The 19,180-nt window shown below is 39.2% G+C and overlaps 1 protein-coding gene across 1 annotated transcript; it reads right to left on the bottom strand.

Annotated features, from left to right (window-relative positions):
* Positions 1 to 398: 398 nt before the first annotated feature.
* On the bottom strand, positions 399 to 3,706 carry LOC140805483 (uncharacterized). Its single transcript, XM_073161754.1, has 6 exons — positions 2,984 to 3,706; positions 2,638 to 2,800; positions 2,216 to 2,406; positions 1,615 to 1,881; positions 1,240 to 1,520; positions 399 to 537 (listed from the first exon to the last, which is right to left on the bottom strand). Exons 1-6 carry the CDS (start codon positions 3,704 to 3,706, stop codon positions 399 to 401), a joined length of 1,764 nt encoding a protein of 587 aa, XP_073017855.1.
* Positions 3,707 to 19,180: the final 15,474 nt, after the last annotated feature.

Below are 19,180 nucleotides of genomic sequence, written 5' to 3'. Positions count from 1 at the left end.
CAAAATGCAAAAGAGAAACAAAAATTTGGGTTGCCTCCCGATAAGCGCTTGGTTTAACGTCTTCAGCCCGACTGTCACTAGTCTGATCAGTTTGGTTCGCTCAGCTTGACACTGTCGATATTCCTTACTTCAGTCCCATAGTACGGCTTAACCCGCTGTCCATTGACCTTGAAGGTTCTCCCATCACTGCACTTTAGCTCGATAGCCCCATAAGGAAACACCGTTTCCACAACAAATGGCCCTGACCAACGCGACTTTAGCTTACCAGGGAACAACTTCAAACGAGAGTTGAACAGTAGTACTTGTTGTCCTGGTTTGAGCTCCCTTCGGACAATGATTTTGTCATGCCACTTCTTAGTTTTCTCTTTGTAGATCTTGGCATTCTCATATGCGTCATTTCAGAATTCATCCATCTCGCTCAACTGTAGTTTTCTAACGTCGCCAGAAGCTTTCAAATCAAAATTTAATTTCTTCACAGCCCAAAATGCTCTATGCTCCAACTCCAATGGAAAATGGCATGATTTCCCAAACACTAGCCTATAAGGAGACATCCCAATAGGCGTATTGAATGCAGTCCGATAAGCTCATAACGTATCATACAACTTCATAGCCCAATCTCTCCGGTTGGTGTTGACAGTCTTTTCCAGTATTTGCTTAATTTCCCGGTTGGATACTTCAGCTTGTCCATTCTCCTGAGGATGATATGCTAGTGCCACTTTGTGCTTCACATTGTATTTAACCAAAAGTGAGTTGAAAATTCTATTGCAAAAATGAGTACCTTCGTCATTTATGATGGCTCTCGGTGTTCCAAACCTAGTGAAGATGTTCTTATGCACAAATTTCGCTACAACATGAGAGTCATTAGTATTGGTGGCGATTGCTTCCACCCATTTCGACACATAATCAACAGCTAATAAAATATAAGAATTACCAAAAGAAGGGGGAAAGGGTCCCATGAAATCTATGCCCCAAACATCAAAAAGTTCCACTTCCAAAACATTTGTCAGTGGTAATTCATGACGCCTAAATATGTTTCCCAACCTCTGGCATCTATCACATGACTTTACTAAGGTATAATTATCCTTAATCAAACTGGGCCAATAAAAACCAGATTGCAATACCTTAGCTGCTGTTCGTGATGCTCCAAAATGTCCACCATATGGTGAAGAATGACACTTCTCCAAAATTTGTTGAGCTTCGATACCCTCCACGCATCTCCTAATCACTTGGTCAGCACACCTCTTATATACAAATGGATCATCCCAATAATAGAACTTGATGTCATGGACGAACTTCTTCTTCTGATGATAGCTCAAATCTGGAGGAAGGGTGCCACAAGACAAAAAATTAGCAATATCAGCAAACCAAGGAAGTATAGAATTTACCTTGAAGAGTTGCTCATTAGGGAATGTTTCTTGTATAGCTCCCTCCTCTTTCTTCTCCTCCAGCTCAAACCTTGACAAATGATCAGCTACCTGATTTTCACTACCTTTTTTTATCCTTGACCTCAAATTCAAATTCTTGTAATAGAAAAATCCACCTTATCAAGCGTGGTTTTGCATCTTTGTTTGCGAATAGGTAGCGAATAGCTGCATGGTCAGTGAAAACGATTACCTTTGTGCCAATCAAATAAGGTCTGAATTTGTCGAAAGCAAATACTACTGCAAGCATCTCCCTCTCGGTTGTAGTGTAACTTTGATGTGCAGCATCCATCGTGCGGCTTGCGTAGTAAATCGCCCTAAACGTCTTCTCCCTTCTTTGGCCTAATACAACACCCACTGCATAATCACTTGCATCACACATTAGCTCAAAGGGTTCCTTCCAGTCCGGCACTATCATAATCGGTGCAGTTACCAATGCCATTTTGATCTTCTCGAATGCCTGCAAACAATCATCATCAAATATAAAAGTCGACTCTTTTTCAAGCAAGTTACACAGAGGTTTAGAAATCTTTGATAAATCTACGATAAAACCCGGCGTGTCCTAAGAAACTCCTTATCCCTTTGATGTTCTTCGGTGGTGGAAGCTTTTCAATTGCAATCACTTTGGCTCTGTCTACCTCTAATCTCTTTGAAGACACTTTATGTCCAAGAACAATACCCTCTTGGACCATAAAATGACACTTTTCCCAATTAAGAACTAAGTTCTTTTTTTGACATCTCTGCAAAACAAGGGAAAGGTTATGTAAACAGTGATCAAACGATGAACCAAATACCGAAAATTTGTCCATGAAGACTTCCATTATTTCCTCCACCATATCTGCAAAAATGACCATCATGCACCTCTGGAAAGTGGCAGGTGCATTGCATAACCCAAACGAAATTCTCCTAAAAGCAAACGTGCCATAGGGACACGTGAAAGTTGTCTTCTCTTGATCCTCCGGTGCTATAGCAATCTGGTTATAACCTGAATAACCATCTAAAAAACAGTAGTGACAATAACCAGCAAGTTTATCAAGCATTTGATCAATAAAAGGTAATGGAAAATGATCTTTATGTGTGGCATTGTTCGACTTCCTATAATCAATACATACTCGCCATCCAGTTACAGTACGAGTAGATATTATTTCATCATTTTCATTCTTTACCACAGTCATTCCACCCTTTTTAGGCACTACTTGCACTGGAGATACCTAACTGCTGTCAGAAATAGCATATATAACTACAACATTTAACAATTTCAACACTTCATTTTTCACTACCTCTTTCATGGCTGGATTTAGCCTCCTCTGGTGATCCACATAAGGAGTATACGACTCCTCCATCAAAATTTTATGCATGCATATAGTGGGACTAATCCCCTGGATATCAGAAATAGACCAACCAAATGCAGTTTTAAATTTCCTCAACACTCTCAACAAATTCACTTTTTCAGTACAATTAAGAAAGGAAGAGATGATTACCGGATATGTCGAATTTTCACCTAAAAATGCATAACAAAGGTGGCTTGGCAGTTCCTTTAATTCAGGAGAAGGTGATTTTACCTCAATTTTCTCATTTACATTAAACTCTTCAGGCGATGCATATTTTCTCCTTTCTTTCTGCAGTGCTTCAAGAGCCATCCATTGCTCTTTCACTTCCCAATTTTCTTCATCAACAGTTCCAACAGCACCTATCAAACAGCTCTCCAATGGATCCCTAGTTCCTGCACAATCAAAGGTCATACATGAGTCTAAAACATCAATGCTTTTACAAGTGCTTACCTCATCTGACTCCTTCATGGCGTGATAGATATTAAAAATGACAGCTTCTCCACCAACTCTCAAGGTGAGTTCTCCTTTGTGTACATCTATCAATGCTTTTCCAGTGGCTAAGAAGGGTCGTCCAAAAATCAATGGAGCATCTTGATCTTCTTCCATATCAAGTATTACAAAATCAGCAGGGAAGATAAACTTGTCAACTTTTACCAAAACATCTTCAACAATTCCACGAGGATAGGTGAGTGACCTATCTGCAAGTTTCAAAGTTATAGTGGTTGGTTTTACCTCCCATAGCTTCAAGTCCCTATAAGTAGAAAATGTCATAAGATTAATACTTGCTCCAAGATCACATAAAGCTTTATTAACTTGAGTACCACCAATAATGCAAGGTATAGTAAAACTCCCTGGATCTTTTAGTTTTTGTGGTAGCTTCTTTTGGAGAATGGCGCTACACTTTTCGGTCAAATTCACTGTCTCGAAATCTGGCAACTTCCTCTTCTTTGGCATCACATCTTTGATGAACTTTGCATAGTTTGGCATTTGCTCTAAAGTATCAGCAAATGGAATGTTGATGTGAATATTCTTGAAAATCTCCAAAAATTTTGAAAATTGATCATCCAATTTCTTCTTTTTGAACCTCTGCGGATATGGAAGAGTTGGATTAAATACCGGAGGTTGTTCAACTTCAACTTCAGCTTTGGATCCCTCAGTTTCCTCTTTTTCAACTGTCTTCTCCTTGTCCATTCTCTCCTTGGAACTTTGCACCTCTAGTTCTCTTCCACTTCTCAAAGTTACAGCTTTGCATTGCTCCTTTTGATTCACTTCAGTATTACTTGGGAATTGACCTCTATTTTGATCTCACAATGCATTAGCCAAGTGTCCAATCTGTGTCTCCAATGATTTCATTGTGGCACCCATATTTCCCATGTGAGTTTCCATGCCATCAAGACGAGATTCAGTCCTAGCCATCCTTTTACTAGATTCAGCAACAAATGTCCCAACTAGATCCTCAAGTGAAGGTTTTCCTTCCCCCTTTGATGTATTGAACCCCGGTGGAGGATTCAACACATTCTTATTATTAGCATATGAAAAATTCTCATGATTTCTCAAACCAGGATGATAAGTGTTAGGGGGAGGGTTACCTCGATATCCTACGTAGCCACCAAAATTCATATTGTTGATATAATGAGCCTCATCAGGAATATGTGGTTCTTCAGTAACAACCGATGCATTTTCAACCTCTGTTGTACTAGCTTTATTCATAGCTGCAATTTGAGTTGTTAAAGCTTAAACTTGTGCGGTGAGTGATGTAATAGGATCTATGGCATACATACCAGCTGGCTTCTTTACTCCTAACCTCTCAGACGACCACTGATAACTGTTAATGGTCATCTGTTCAAGCAAATCATATGCTTGATCAGGTGATTTTGCAAATATCGTGCCACCAGCTGCTACATCCACAGTGGCTCTTGTTTGTCCATTCAAACCATTGTAAAACAATTCAATCTGTACCCAATCTTCAAAACCATGGTTTGGACACCTCCTCAACAACTCGTTATGCCGTTCCCATGCCTCATATAATTGCTCAAAGTCAGTCAGACTAAAAGTACTTATCTCAATTTTCAACTGTGCAGACTTCGCAGGTGGAAAATATTTAGCAAGAAACTTGGTTGCTAACTCCTTCCATGTAGTGATACTCCCCAAAGGAAGCGATTGGAGCCATCCTCTTGCTTGGTCCCTAAGAGAAAAAGGAAACAAGCGCAATCGAATTATATCATCAGAAACACCATTTATCTTTATCGTGTCAGTGATTTCAAGGAATGTTCTGAGATGTAGATGAGGATCTGCTGTAGATGAGGATCACAAAATTCTAAGTTAAAAACAAGTAATAAAAGTACAAAAAATTGCACTTATCAATGATCGAGAGCCTTGACTAATGTTTTAGGTATATGTTAGAATATTTTATTGTTTTATTTGGTTTTTTTAATATTTGATATTATTAAAGTGGGCCTGGTTTATTGTCCGTTCTCACCCCATGAGATGTATTCCTTATGTGTCCTGACTTGTGGGGACCCGGACGCTAATCATGTTCTTAATCATCATTGGAGACTAATTAATCAATTATAAAACAGGGTCTAAATTTTTTTTTTTTAAATTACAAAGCAGAAACGTAATGTAATTTACTCAAATTACATATTAAACATGAACATACAATTTTTGCGTTATCTACAAGAATTCAACTAGGTTCAACTACATATCAGTGCTGAATCCTATGTTGCTTCGAAGCCCAGATCTCCACGCTATCTAATCTTCTCTCATCCTCTTCTTGACCCTGATCCAGCCCCACCTGTTGTCATGCACACATACAAAACAAGACAACAGCCGGATAACTCCGGTGAGATATAAATATCCCAGTATAAACAATGTAAACATGCAATCATATAAAAGCATATACGAAACATATAAGCATTATCCATAACATGTCTCAAATCAGAAACATAAATCCATATCAAACATTAACTAATCATGAATGGTATAAACAATGTAAATCAACATGTCGTATCAGACTCAACTCAACCGACGCGTCGTCTCAGACTCGACTCCACTGACGCGTCGTCTCAGACTCGACTCAACTCTAACCTAGGGATCCCGATGTCTGGATATAGGTAATTATATCGAATCTCAGTCGATAGGAATGAATCAATCCCTAAACGGCATCGATATAATTAATATCACCAGTGTCTGGGCGAATCAGCCACAGAACTGACGACTCGGTCAATAACCCGACGAATCAGCCGGTAATTAGGCGAATCAGCCAATAATCAGACAACTCAGCCTGTAATTAAGCGAATCAGCTTAAGTTTAGACGAATCAGTCAATCACCAGACGAATCAGCCGGTGACTATGCGAATCAGCCTATAATAAGACGAATCAGTCAATAACCCGACGAATCAGCCGGTGACTAGGCGAATCAGCCTATGACTCAACGACTCAGTAATCAATACATACAGTCAGTATCTAAGCAAATCAATCAATGACTAGCGAATCAGCAGTCATTACATGCAGTGGCTATAAATCAATAGACTACAAACATCAATCTCATCAATTACAAGAATCAATGTAATAAACTAAGTATGTGATTTAGGGAAACTCGAGTCAAACCTTCCTCGAGTTGTGCAATCCCAACACAACATTAATTTATACCTTTCTTTCTGATACTCTGACCCTGTCGAAGTCTCGAACTCAAAGCCTGTCAATACTCAATCTGACAATCACAATATCGAGGGTACAATATCAATACACTACTCAATCAATACTGGATATAATCAGAATCCAATCAAATTCTGTTTCAACGGCATAACATCATAATCTCAATATCCAGCAATACCATATCAGGCAGATATCAATTCTAACATCTCATAATCGATAATCACTCAATCTGGATATCAATTCTTATTCAATCTCATTCTGAAAATCATAACAAGTTCATATTCAGTCCGTTTCTTAATCTGACTTCGATTCTACGCTGTCTAACATGTCAAGAACAACATATATGACGTGTATTCAATTCTAACAACATCATAATTTCAAGACATGTCAAAACGTAACAAAACTTACGTCCAGTTGTAGCCTACGTTGCAAGGAACTTGATACCGAAGTCGGATTCAAAATCAGACGGACAGATTTCTCGCAAAAGGCGTAAGGATTTTCTGTGCCAAAGCCTCGACCCTTTTCTTCAATTCTCTGAATGATTTCGAAGGACTTACAGCACTATATATATCAGTGCATGCATCTTAAGAGGTGGCACATTCTTTGCAAAACACGTCGCACCGCGGGTGCGGTAGGTGTACGACCGTGGGTGCGCTCAAACTTCGGCAATCTTATCTGTTCCGAAATTACATGACCGCGGGTGCGGTAGATGTCAAGAGCGCGAGTTCAGTCTTACACCGCGGGTGCGGTCTTGTTCGCACCGCGGGTGCGGTCCTGCTTCGCTAAAACTGACCAAGTTTCTGTCCATGCACCGCGGGTGCGGTACATGCAAGGCCGCAGGCGCGGTGTTGCTTCGGTAACACACTCTGAAATTCAAAATAAATGGCCACACATTATCTTAAATCGTGTCTCAGTTGGCCCTTTCGTATTCACGTTAAATTATAAATCAATAATCCTTGATTAACCGTGATAATTTCTCGGGCATTACATTTCTCCCCCTCTAAGATCTGAGTTTGTCCTCGAACTCGCAAGTAATCACTTCAGATATATCAGAAGACATATATACAGAGTTTAAATCAAAAACTCATCGCAATGAATCTGTTCTGAAATTTCAATCTCATATCAAATTCTATCTCTACAAATAGCTCTGATAAAGTCAATCTCGCAACACTGGCTATACAACATCTGTATATACCCAACCACAACTCATAACAACTCAACATCATCAGCTGTTATCGAGTCAGTTTATCTCAATCCAAGATATATTCGATCTTTAATCTCAGTTACCAACAGTCATCGTCCGACGTTGGCCTATTTAGTCTGATTATCATGAGCTATTTTCATTTTCTTCTGAATTAGCTTCATCTTTTCAGTCATATCTCTGATCATGTCAGGTCGAATCTCAGGAACCTCAGAGATATCATTTCAATAAAGAGGGAATCTGTACTTCTTAACGTACAACGTGTCTAATAGTGTCATTCCCATATTCATTTAATATCTGTTGTGGTATAAAAACTCACAACATGGCAATAAATCATGCCAATTATTGTTAAATCAAACACTACAACTCTAAGCTTATGTTCTGGAATCTGGATACTCTACTCTGACTGTCCGTCAGATAGTGAATACTATTCAGTATTCAGATATAACCTAGTATCCAACTCTTACTGTACATTCGGTCAAATGTGCAAAATCAACCAAAATCACGGTTTAGTATAATCAATTCTCAGTACTCCGTGTAATCTAATCATTTCCCTGACGGAATACTAATAGTATATCATATTTGTACATCTTCAGGTACAGTTTAGCACTAGCAGACTGGGTCAGTCTGTCATTCCTAACTCAATCAATACTCAATTTCGAAAGAAATGTAGTAACTTCATCACGATATCCCTGGAAATGTAATCTCATTTCCATTCAGGAACCGACAAGTTACATAACCAATCTCTTGGTTTATTTTCTTTCTATCTTTATTTGTCTGTAGTTCAGACATTTCAGTCCAAACTCTGCCATATCTAATCTCATCTGTTTCTATCAAAACATTTTCTGCTATTAGGATGCCTACTGAATCAAGTATTGCACCCTTCTAACAATTCTGTCATTTCAACTTCGAAATATCGGCATAAACAAATCAGTTATTAACATACACCACAGTATTACTTACCTGATATTCTGATCGACACTCTATTTTGATTATTGAAATTAAGTTCTAAACATTCTAATCAACTTTTTGAACTGCTAATATTTCAAAATCAGCTCTGATTCGGACGATACAATATAATCTCCATTGTCTACAATCTGTCTCAACACGTATTCAGAATGACATCAATATTCAATCAGATTCAAAACATGCTAAACTCATAAACCGCAACTGTCTGACACTGATGTCAACCTCAGCTGACTAATCACGGTTTAACTCTGTTAAAATCAACGAATATATCATCTTCAGATATAACACATCCTGAATGCAATCTGTCTCAATCAGGATTCATCATATCAACAGTTTCTGATATCAACTCAAAGCTAAAATCAATCTCTCTAAAATCAGATCTAGACTCTTATCTGAGGAAAACATCAAGAACTTTCTTATCATTGGTAAATCAACCAATGATAGACTCAACTTCAGTAAATCAACTGAATACATAAGGAGTCACTCTGCTCCTTTCTGTAATAATCGAGTCATAGCTCGTACGAATATCAAAAGAATTCACAATCTAGAATTCTTATCGTACAATATTCATCTCTTGATCATCTTAGATCTGATTCTCACCATCTCCTGGAATTAATCTATGGTAGCTCTGTACTTGATCAGCATATCAATATCAGTAATGCAGTTCCAAAATCATAGAACACCAGTACAACACAAGCTAACACACGATCTAACTTGATCTCATTCTCATCCTACTGTAGTATACAAGATCTAACAGAAATCGCTGATACAAGATCTTTTCCCCAAAAGAAAAGAAACAAATACTACAGTACATAGGGACTCAACAGATAATGCATACATCAATGCAAATCTTTCAGAAATAAAAGTATATGATGCACCGGTATCCCTCAATACACATGTAGGAAAATCAAACAAATCAGTTACCTGCAACATCATCATCTGGTGTTTCCTGAGCCTGTTCCTCTGTCAAAGCAAATACTCTGGCCTGCTGTCTAGGAGGCTGGCCAACTGTCTGGCTTCCTCCTGGCCTCTGCTGTGATTGAGATGGTGCTGGCTGAAATGAAGGAACGGCAGCTGATCGTCTATTCCACTGTGCCGCTGGTCTAGATGGTTCAGCTCCCTGGGATCTTTGGGAACCCCTTTGTGGACATACTCTGGCAAAATGTCCCTGTTGCTTGCAGAAGTGGCAACTACCGAGTACTCCTTGGCATTGCTCAGTGGAATGTCTCCCTCCACAATTTCCGCAGTAAACGCCGGTATAACTCTGCTGAGAACCACTGGAGCTAGAAGAACTGCCGCCAGATTTCTTAAACTGCTTTCCTCTAGCCTTCAGAAAATCTTTCCTTCCACCACTGTTACTGCCACTCTCGAATCGGGAAGGTGGTTGCGGTGGTCTCGACATTGGAGGAACAAATTCAACTCCTCTCTGCCTTATCAGGCCCGCTTCAGCGCCCTTTGCTCTATTCATGGCATCAACAAAGTTATTCGGTCGCCCTGTGTTCACCAATGTAAAAATATCGGGATTCAAGGCATTGATGAACTGATCAGCAACGGCTTCGTCATTTTCAGACACATGTGGAGCAAACTTCAACAAGGTAGAGAACTTGGTCACATATTCCTCAATGTTCAGCTGACCCTGTCTCAAATTGGCAAACTCCGCCCCCTTGTCTTTTCTGTACGATACTGGGAAAAATCTTTGATAAAACTCAGTTTTAAATACATCCCAAGTAATAATCGTACCTCGCTGCTCCAAGGCCCTCTTCATTGTTACCCACCAGTTTTGTGCAACATCAAGCAATTGGTGCCCAATCAATTTAATTCGGCGCTCATCACTGTACTCCAGTGAATCAAACAGCAACTCAATACTACCTAACCAACTCTCGCACTCGACCGATGTCTCAGTACCTGTCAGAGTGGGTGGTTTGAATGACTGAAACCTCTTCAGCAAGGTTTCCATTGGAGTCGGTGTTACATCCATTGGAGGATTCGATGTACTACCCTGTTCTGGGATTCGTCTAGGAGGCATATCTAAAACTCAAAAGGATTAGTGACCCAATCCAACACATCTGTTTCAATTCAATCTCTCCTCTGATCATCTTACTGCTGATCGAGAATCAGTTCAGATTCGTTCCCAATAATACATATTACAAAATCAAATCAGATAAGTCAAGTAACATGTATTATATAGAGCAGTAAAGAATGCTAGCAATCATAAGCAAGGAAAGAAACACATTCTACCCCGCTCACTAGCTTCTATCTCAATCTCAAGAATCTACAGTTCTAGTCTACAGCTCTGATACCACCTGTTGTGGGGACCCGGACACTAATCATGTTCTTAATCATCATTGGGGACTAATTAATCAATTATAAAACAGGGTCTAAATTTTTTTTTTAAAATACAAAGCGGAAACGTAATGTAATTTACTCAAATTACATATTAAACATGAACATACAATTCTTGCGTTATCTACAAGAATTCAACTAGGTTCAACTACATATCAGTGCTGAATCATATGTTGCTTCGAAGCCCGGATCTCCACGCTATCTAATCTTCTCTCATCCTCTTCTTGACCCTGATCCAGCCCCACCTGTTGTCATGTACACATACAAAACAAGACAACAGCCGGATAACTCCGGTGAGATATAAATATCCCAGTATAAACAATGTAAACATGCAATCATATAAAAGCATATACGAAACATATAAGCATTATCCATAACATGTCTCAAATCAGAAACATAAATCCATATCAAACATTCACTAATCATGAATGGTATAAACAATGTAAATCAACATGTCGTATCAGACTCAACTCAACCGACGCGTCGTCTCAGACTCGACTCCACTGACGCGTCGTCTCAGACTCGACTCAACTCTAACCTAGGGATCCCGATGTCTGGATATAGGTAATTATATCGAATCTCAGTCGATAGGAATGAATCAATCCCTAAACGGCATCGATATAATTAATATCTCCAGTGTCTGGGCGAATCAGCCACAGAACTGACGACTCGGTCAATAACCCGACGAATCAACCGGTAATTAGGCGAATCAGCCAATAATCAGACAACTCAGCCTCTAATTAAGCGAATCAGCTTAAGTTTAGACGAATCAGTCAATCACCAGACGAATCAGCCGGTGACTAGGAGAATCAGCCTATAATAAGACGAATCAGTCAATAACCCGACGAATCAGCCGGTGACTAGGCGAATCAGCCTATGACTCAATGACTCAGTAATCAATACATACAGTCAGTATCTAAGCAAATCAATCAATGACTAGCGAATCAGCAGTCATTACATGCAGTGGCTATAAATCAATAGACAACAAACATCAATCTCATCAATTACAAGAATCAATGTAATAAACTAAGTATGTGATTTAGGGAAACTCGAGTCAAACCTTCCTCGAGTTGTGCAATCCCAACACAACATTAATTTATACCTTTCTTTCTGATACTCTGACCCTGTCGAAGTCTCGAACTCAAAGCCTGTCAATACTCAATCTGACAATCACAATATCGAGGGTACAATATCAATACACTACTCAATCAATACTGGATATAATAAGAATCCAATCAAATTCTGTTTCAACGGCATAACATCATAATCTCAATATCCAGCAATACCATATCAGGCAGATATCAATTCTAACATCTCATAATCGATAATCACTCAATCTGGATATCAATTCTTATTCAATCTCATTCTGAAAATCATAACAAGTTCATATTCAGTCCGTTTCTTAATCTGACTTCGATTCTACGCTGTCTAACATGTCAAGAACAACATATATGACGTGTATTAAATTCTAACAACATCATAATTTCAAGACATGTCAAAACGTAACAAAACTTACGTCCAGTTGTAGCCTACGCTGCAAGGAACTTGATACCGAAGTCGGATTCAAAATCAGACGGACAGATTTCTCGCAAAAGGCGTAAGGATTTTCTGTGCCAAAGCCTCGACCCTTTTCTTCAATTCTCTGAATGATTTCGAAGGACTTACAGCACTATATATATCAGTGCAAGCATCTTAAGAGGTGGCACATTCTTTGCAAAACACGTCGCACCGCGGGTGCGGTAGGTGTACGACCGCGGGTGCGCTCAAACTTCGGCAATCTTATCTGTTCCGAAATTACATGACCGCGGGTGCGGTAGATGTCAAGAGCGCGAGTGCAGTCTTACACCGCGGGTGCGGTCTTGTTCGCACCGCGGGTGCGGTCCTGCTTCGCTAAAACTGACCAAGTTTCTGTCCATGCACCGCGGGTGCGGTACATGCAAGGCCGCAGGCGCGGTGTTGCTTCGGTAACACACTCTGAAATTCAAAATAAATGGCCACACATTATCTTAAATCGTGTCTCAGTTGGCCCTTTCGTAATCACGTTAAATTATAAATCAATAATCCTTGATTAACCGTGATAATTTCTCGGGCATTACATTTCTCCCCCTCTAAGATCTGAGTTCGTCCTCGAACTCGCAAGTAATCACTTCAGATATATCAGAAGACATATATACAGAGTTCAAATCAAAAACTCATCGCAATGAATCTGTTCTGAAATTTCAATCTCATATCAAATTCTATCTCTACAAATAGCTCTGATAAAGTCAATCTCGCAACACTGGCTATACAACATCTGTATATACCCAACCACAACTCATAACAACTCAACATCATCAGCTTTTATCGAGTCAGTTTATCTCAATCCAAGATATATTCGATCTTTAATCTCAGTTACCAACCGTCATCGTCCGACGTTGGCCTATTTAGTCTGATTATCATGAGCTATTTTCATTTTCTTCTGAATTAGCTTCATCTTTTCAGTCATATCTCTGATCATGTCAGGTCGAATCTCAGGAACCTCAGAGATATCATTTCAATAAAGAGGGAATCTGTACTTCTTAACGTACAACGTGTCTAATAGTGTCATTCCCATATTCATTTAATATCTGTTGTGGTATAAAAACTCACAACATGGCAATAAATCATGCCAATTATTGTTAAATCAAACACTACAACTCTAAGCTTATGTTCTGGAATCTGGATACTCTACTCTGACTGTCCGTCAGATAGTGAATACTATTCAGTATTCAGATATAACCTAGTATCCAACTCTTACTGTACATTCGGTCAAATGTGCAAAATCAACCAAAATCACGGTTTAATATAATCAATTCTCAGTACTCCGTGTAATCTAATCATTTCCCTGACGGAATACTAATAGTATATCATATTTGTACATCTTCAGGTACAGTTTAGCACTAGCAGACTGGGTCAGTCTGTCATTCCTAACTCAATCAATACTCAATTTCGAAAGAAATGTAGTAACTTCATCACGATATCCCTGGAAATGTAATCTCATTTCCATTCAGGAACCGACAAGTTACATAACCAATCTCTTGGTTTATTTTCTTTCTATCTTTATCTGTCTGTAGTTCAGACATTTCAGTCCAAACTCTGCCATATCTAATCTCATCTGTTTCTATCAAAACATTTTCTGCTATTAGGATGCCTACTGAATCAAGTATTGCACCCTTCTAACAATTCTGTCATTTCAACTTCGAAATATCGGCATAAACAAATCAGTTATTAACATACACCACAGTATTACTTACCTGATATTCTGATCGACACTCTATTTTGATTATTGAAATTAAGTTCTAAACATTCTAATCAACTTTTTGAACTGCTAATATTTCAAAATCAGCTCTGATTCGGACGATACAATATAATCTCCATTGTCTACAATCTGTCTCAACACGTATTCAGAATGACATCAATATTCAATCAGATTCAAAACATGCTAAACTCATAAACCGCAACTGTCTGACACTGATGTCAACCTCAGCTGACTAATCACGGTTTAACTCTGTTAAAATCAACGAATATATCATCTTCAGATATAACACATCCTGAATGCAATCTGTCTCAATCAGGATTCATCATATCAACAGTTTCTGATATCAACTCAAAGCTAAAATCAATCTCTCTAAAATCAGATCTAGACTCTTATCTGAGGAAAACATCAAGAACTTTCTTATCATTGGTAAATCAACCAATGATAGACTCAACTTCAGTAAATCAACTGAATACATAAGGAGTCACTCTGCTCCTTTCTGTAATAATCGAGTCATAGCTCGTACGAATATCAAAAGAATTCACAATCTAGAATTCTTATCGTACAATATTCATCTCTTGATCATCTTAGATCTGATTCTCACCATCTCCTGGAATTAATCTATGGTAGCTCTGTACTTGATCAGCATATCAATATCAGTAATGCAGTTCCAAAATCATAGAACACCAGTACAACACAAGCTAACACACGATCTAACTTGATCTCATTCTCATCCTACTGTAGTATACAAGATCTAACAGAAATCGCTGATACAAGATCTTTTCCCCAAAAGAAAAGAAACAAATACTACAGTACATAGGGACTCAACAGATAATGCATACATCAATGCAAATCTTTCAGAAATAAAAGTATATGATGCACCGGTATCCCTCAATACACATGCAGGAAAATCAAACAAATCAGTTACCTGCAACATCATCATCTGGTGTTTCCTGAGCCTGTTCCTCTGTCAAAGCAAATACTCTGGCCTGCTGTCTAGGAGGCTGGCCAACTGTCTGGCTCCTCCTGGCCTCTGCTGTGATTGAGATGGTGCTGGCTGAAATGAAGGAACGGCAGCTGATCGTCTATTCCACTGTGCCGCTGGTCCAGATGGTTCAGCTCCCTGGGATCTTTGGGAACCCCTTTGTGGACATACTCTGGCAAAATGTCCCTGTTGCTTGCAGAAGTGGCAACTACCGAGTACTCCTTGGCATTGCTCAGTGGAATGTCTCCCTCCACAATTTCCGCAGTAAACGCCGGTATAACTCTGCTGAGAACCACTGGAGCTAGAAGAACTGCCGCCAGATTTCTTAAACTGCTTTCCTCTAGCCTTCAGAAAATCTTTCCTTCCACCACTGTTACTGCCACTCTCGAATCGGGAAGGTGGTTGCGGTGGTCTCGACATTGGAGGAACAAATTCAACTCCTCTCTGCCTTATCAGGCCCGCTTCAGCGCCCTTTGCTCTATTCATGGCATCAACAAAGTTATTCGGTCGCCCTGTGTTCACCAATGTAAAAATATCGGGATTCAAGGCATTGATGAACTGATCAGCAACGGCTTCGTCATTTTCAGACACATGTGGAGCAAACTTCAACAAGGTAGAGAACTTGGTCACATATTCCTCAATGTTCAGCTGACCCTGTCTCAAATTGGCAAACTCCGCCCCCTTGTCTTTTCTGTACGATACTGGGAAAAATCTTTGATAAAACTCAGTTTTAAATACATCCCAAGTAATAATCGTACCTCGCTGCTCCAAGGCCCTCTTCATTGTTACCCACCAGTTTTGTGCAACATCAAGCAACTGGTGCCCAATCAATTTAATTCGGCGCTCATCACTGTACTCCAGTGAATCAAACAGCAACTCAATACTACCTAACCAACTCTCACACTCGACCGATGTCTCAGTACCTGTCAGAGTGGGTGGTTTGAATGACTGAAACCTCTTCAACAAGGTTTCCATTGGAGTCGGTGTTACATCCATTGGAGGATTCGATGTACTACCCTGTTCTGGGATTCGTCTAGGAGGCATATCTGAAACTCAAAAGGATTAGTGACCCAATCCAACACATCTGTTTCAATTCAATCTCTCCTCCGATCATCTTACTGCTGATCGAGAATCAGTTCAGATTCGTTCCCAATAATACATATTACAAAATCAAATCAGATAAGTCAAGTAACATGTATTATATAGAGCAGTAAAGAATGCTAGCAATCATAAGCAAGGAAAGAAACACATTCTACCCCGCTCACTAGCTTCTATCTCAATCTCAAGAATCTACAGTTCTAGTACCTACAGCTCTGATACCACCTGTTGTGGGGACCCGGACGCTAATCATGTTCTTAATCATCATTGGAGACTAATTAATCAATTATAAAACAGGGTCTAAATTTTTTTTTTAAAATACAAAGCGGAAACGTAATGTAATTTACTCAAATTACATATTAAACATGAACATACAATTCTTGCGTTATCTACAAGAATTCAACTAGGTTCAACTACATATCAGTGCTGAATCCTATGTTGCTTCGAAGCCCAGATCTCCACGCTATCTAATCTTCTCTCATCCTCTTCTTGACCCTGATCCAGCCCCACCTGTTGTCATGTACACATACAAAACAAGACAACAGCCGGATAACTCCGGTGAGATATAAATATCCCAGTATAAACAATGTAAACATGCAATCATATAAAAGCATATACGAAAGCATATAAGCATTATCCATAACATGTCTCAAATCAGAAACATAAATCCATATCAAACATTCACTAATCATGAATGGTATAAACAATGTAAATCAACATGTCGTATCAGACTCAACTCAACCGACGTGTCGTCTCAGACTCGACTCCACTGACGCGTCGTCTCAGACTCGACTCAACTCTAACCTAGGGATCCCGATGTCTGGATATAGGTAATTATATCGAATCTCAGTCGATAGGAATGAATCAATCCCTAAACGGCATCGATATAATTAATATCTCCAGTGTCTGGGCGAATCAGCCACAGAACTGACGACTCGGTCAATAACCCGACGAATCAGCCAGTAATTAGGCGAATCAGCCAATAATCAGACAACTCAGCCTGTAATTAAGCGAATCAGCTTAAGTTTAGACGAATCAGTCAATCACCAGACGAATCAGCCGATGACTAGGCGAATCAGCCTATAATAAGACGAATCAGTCAATAACCCGACGAATCAGCCGGTGACTAGGCGAATCAGCCTATGACTCAACGACTCAGTAATCAATACATACAGTCAGTATCTAAGCAAATCAATCAATGACTAGCGAATCAGCAGTCATTACATGCAGTGGCTATAAATCAATAGACAACAAACATCAATCTCATCAATTACAAGAATCAATGTAATAAACTAAGTATGTGATTTAGGGAAACTCGAGTCAAACCTTCCTCGAGTTGTGCAATCCCAACACAACATTAATTTATACCTTTCTTTCTGATACTTTGACCCTGTCGAAGTCTCGAACTCAAAGCCTGTCAATACTCAATCTGACAATCACAATATTGAGGGTACAATATCAATACACTACTCAATCAATACTGGATATAATCAGAATCCAATCAAATTCTGTTTCAACAGCATAACATCATAATCTCAATATCCAGCAATACCATATCAGGCAGATATCAATTCTAACATATCATAATCGATAATCACTCAATCTGGATATCAATTCTTATTCAATCTCATTCTGAAAATCATAACAAGTTCATATTCAGTCCGTTTCTTAATCTGACTTCGATTCTACGCTGTCTAACATGTCAAGAACAACATATATGATGTGTATTCAATTCTAACAACATCATAATTTCAAGACATGTCAAAACGTAACAAAACTTACGTCCAGTTGTAGCCTACGTTGCAAGGAACTTGATACCGAAGTCGGATTCAAAATCAGACGGACAGATTTCTCGCAAAAGGCGTAAGGATTTTCTGTGCCAAAGCCTCGACCCTTTTCTTCAATTCTCTGAATTATTTCGAAGGACTTACAGCACTATATATATCAGTGCATGCATCTTAAGAGGTGGCACATTCTTTGCAAAACACGTCGCACCGCGGGTGCGGTAGGTGTACGACCGCGGGTGCGCTCAAACTTCGGCAATCTTATCTGTTCCGAAATTACATGACCGCGGGTGCGGTAGATGTCAAGACCGAGGGTGCGGTCTTACACCGCGGGTGCGGTGTTGTTCGCACCGCGGGTGCGGTCCTGCTTCGCTAAAACTGACCGCGGGTGCGGTCCTGTTTCGGCAACACACTCTGAAATTCGAAATAAATGGCCACACATTATCTTAAATCGTGTCTCAGTTGGCCCTTTCGTAATCACGTTAAATTATAAAATCAATAATCCTTGATTAACCGTGATAATTTTTCGGGCATTACATGACTATTCAAATATAATTATTAGAAATAGTGGGAGATCAAGACTGGAAGATTGTGGGCTCGATGAACGAGATGAAGACATGTAAAATATTGGAAACTCTTGTAATAGTTGCATTGGCATCCCTGCATTCACCTAGGTATGGACCTGGATCCATGTTTGGCTCACATGGATCTAATAGTTTTGGCGATCGATCATCCTTATTTATTGTTGAATGTCATATTATGATATATGCGATATATAGTAGTATGCATGTATGTATATTATTAAATAATATAGTTGCATGAATCCGGAAAACATACAAACTCGTGGCACGTAATTTTTAAATGAAAATGATGAGACAATTTTAAAATTAAAATCCCTCATTTTGAATAAGATTCAAAATTTATATCAAATCGAAGAAGTAAAAATCAAAAGAATTTAATTTTTCCTTCCTTCCATCAACCGTGGTTGTATATTGATTGCTATCCGCGGACAGTGTCTGGCTCATATTATTGGGGAGGCCTACACCGGAAAGCTCTGACTTCCACCGGACATATGATGTGAATTGAGTGGAACTCCCATGACTTCGGCTCATATTAT

This window comes from Primulina eburnea, chromosome 11, assembly GCF_022965805.1.
Source record: "Primulina eburnea isolate SZY01 chromosome 11, ASM2296580v1, whole genome shotgun sequence".
NCBI lineage: Eukaryota > Viridiplantae > Streptophyta > Magnoliopsida > Lamiales > Gesneriaceae > Primulina > Primulina eburnea.
Note: the sequence above shows the minus strand (reverse complement) of the source record. Positions and strands in the feature narration are given on the sequence as shown.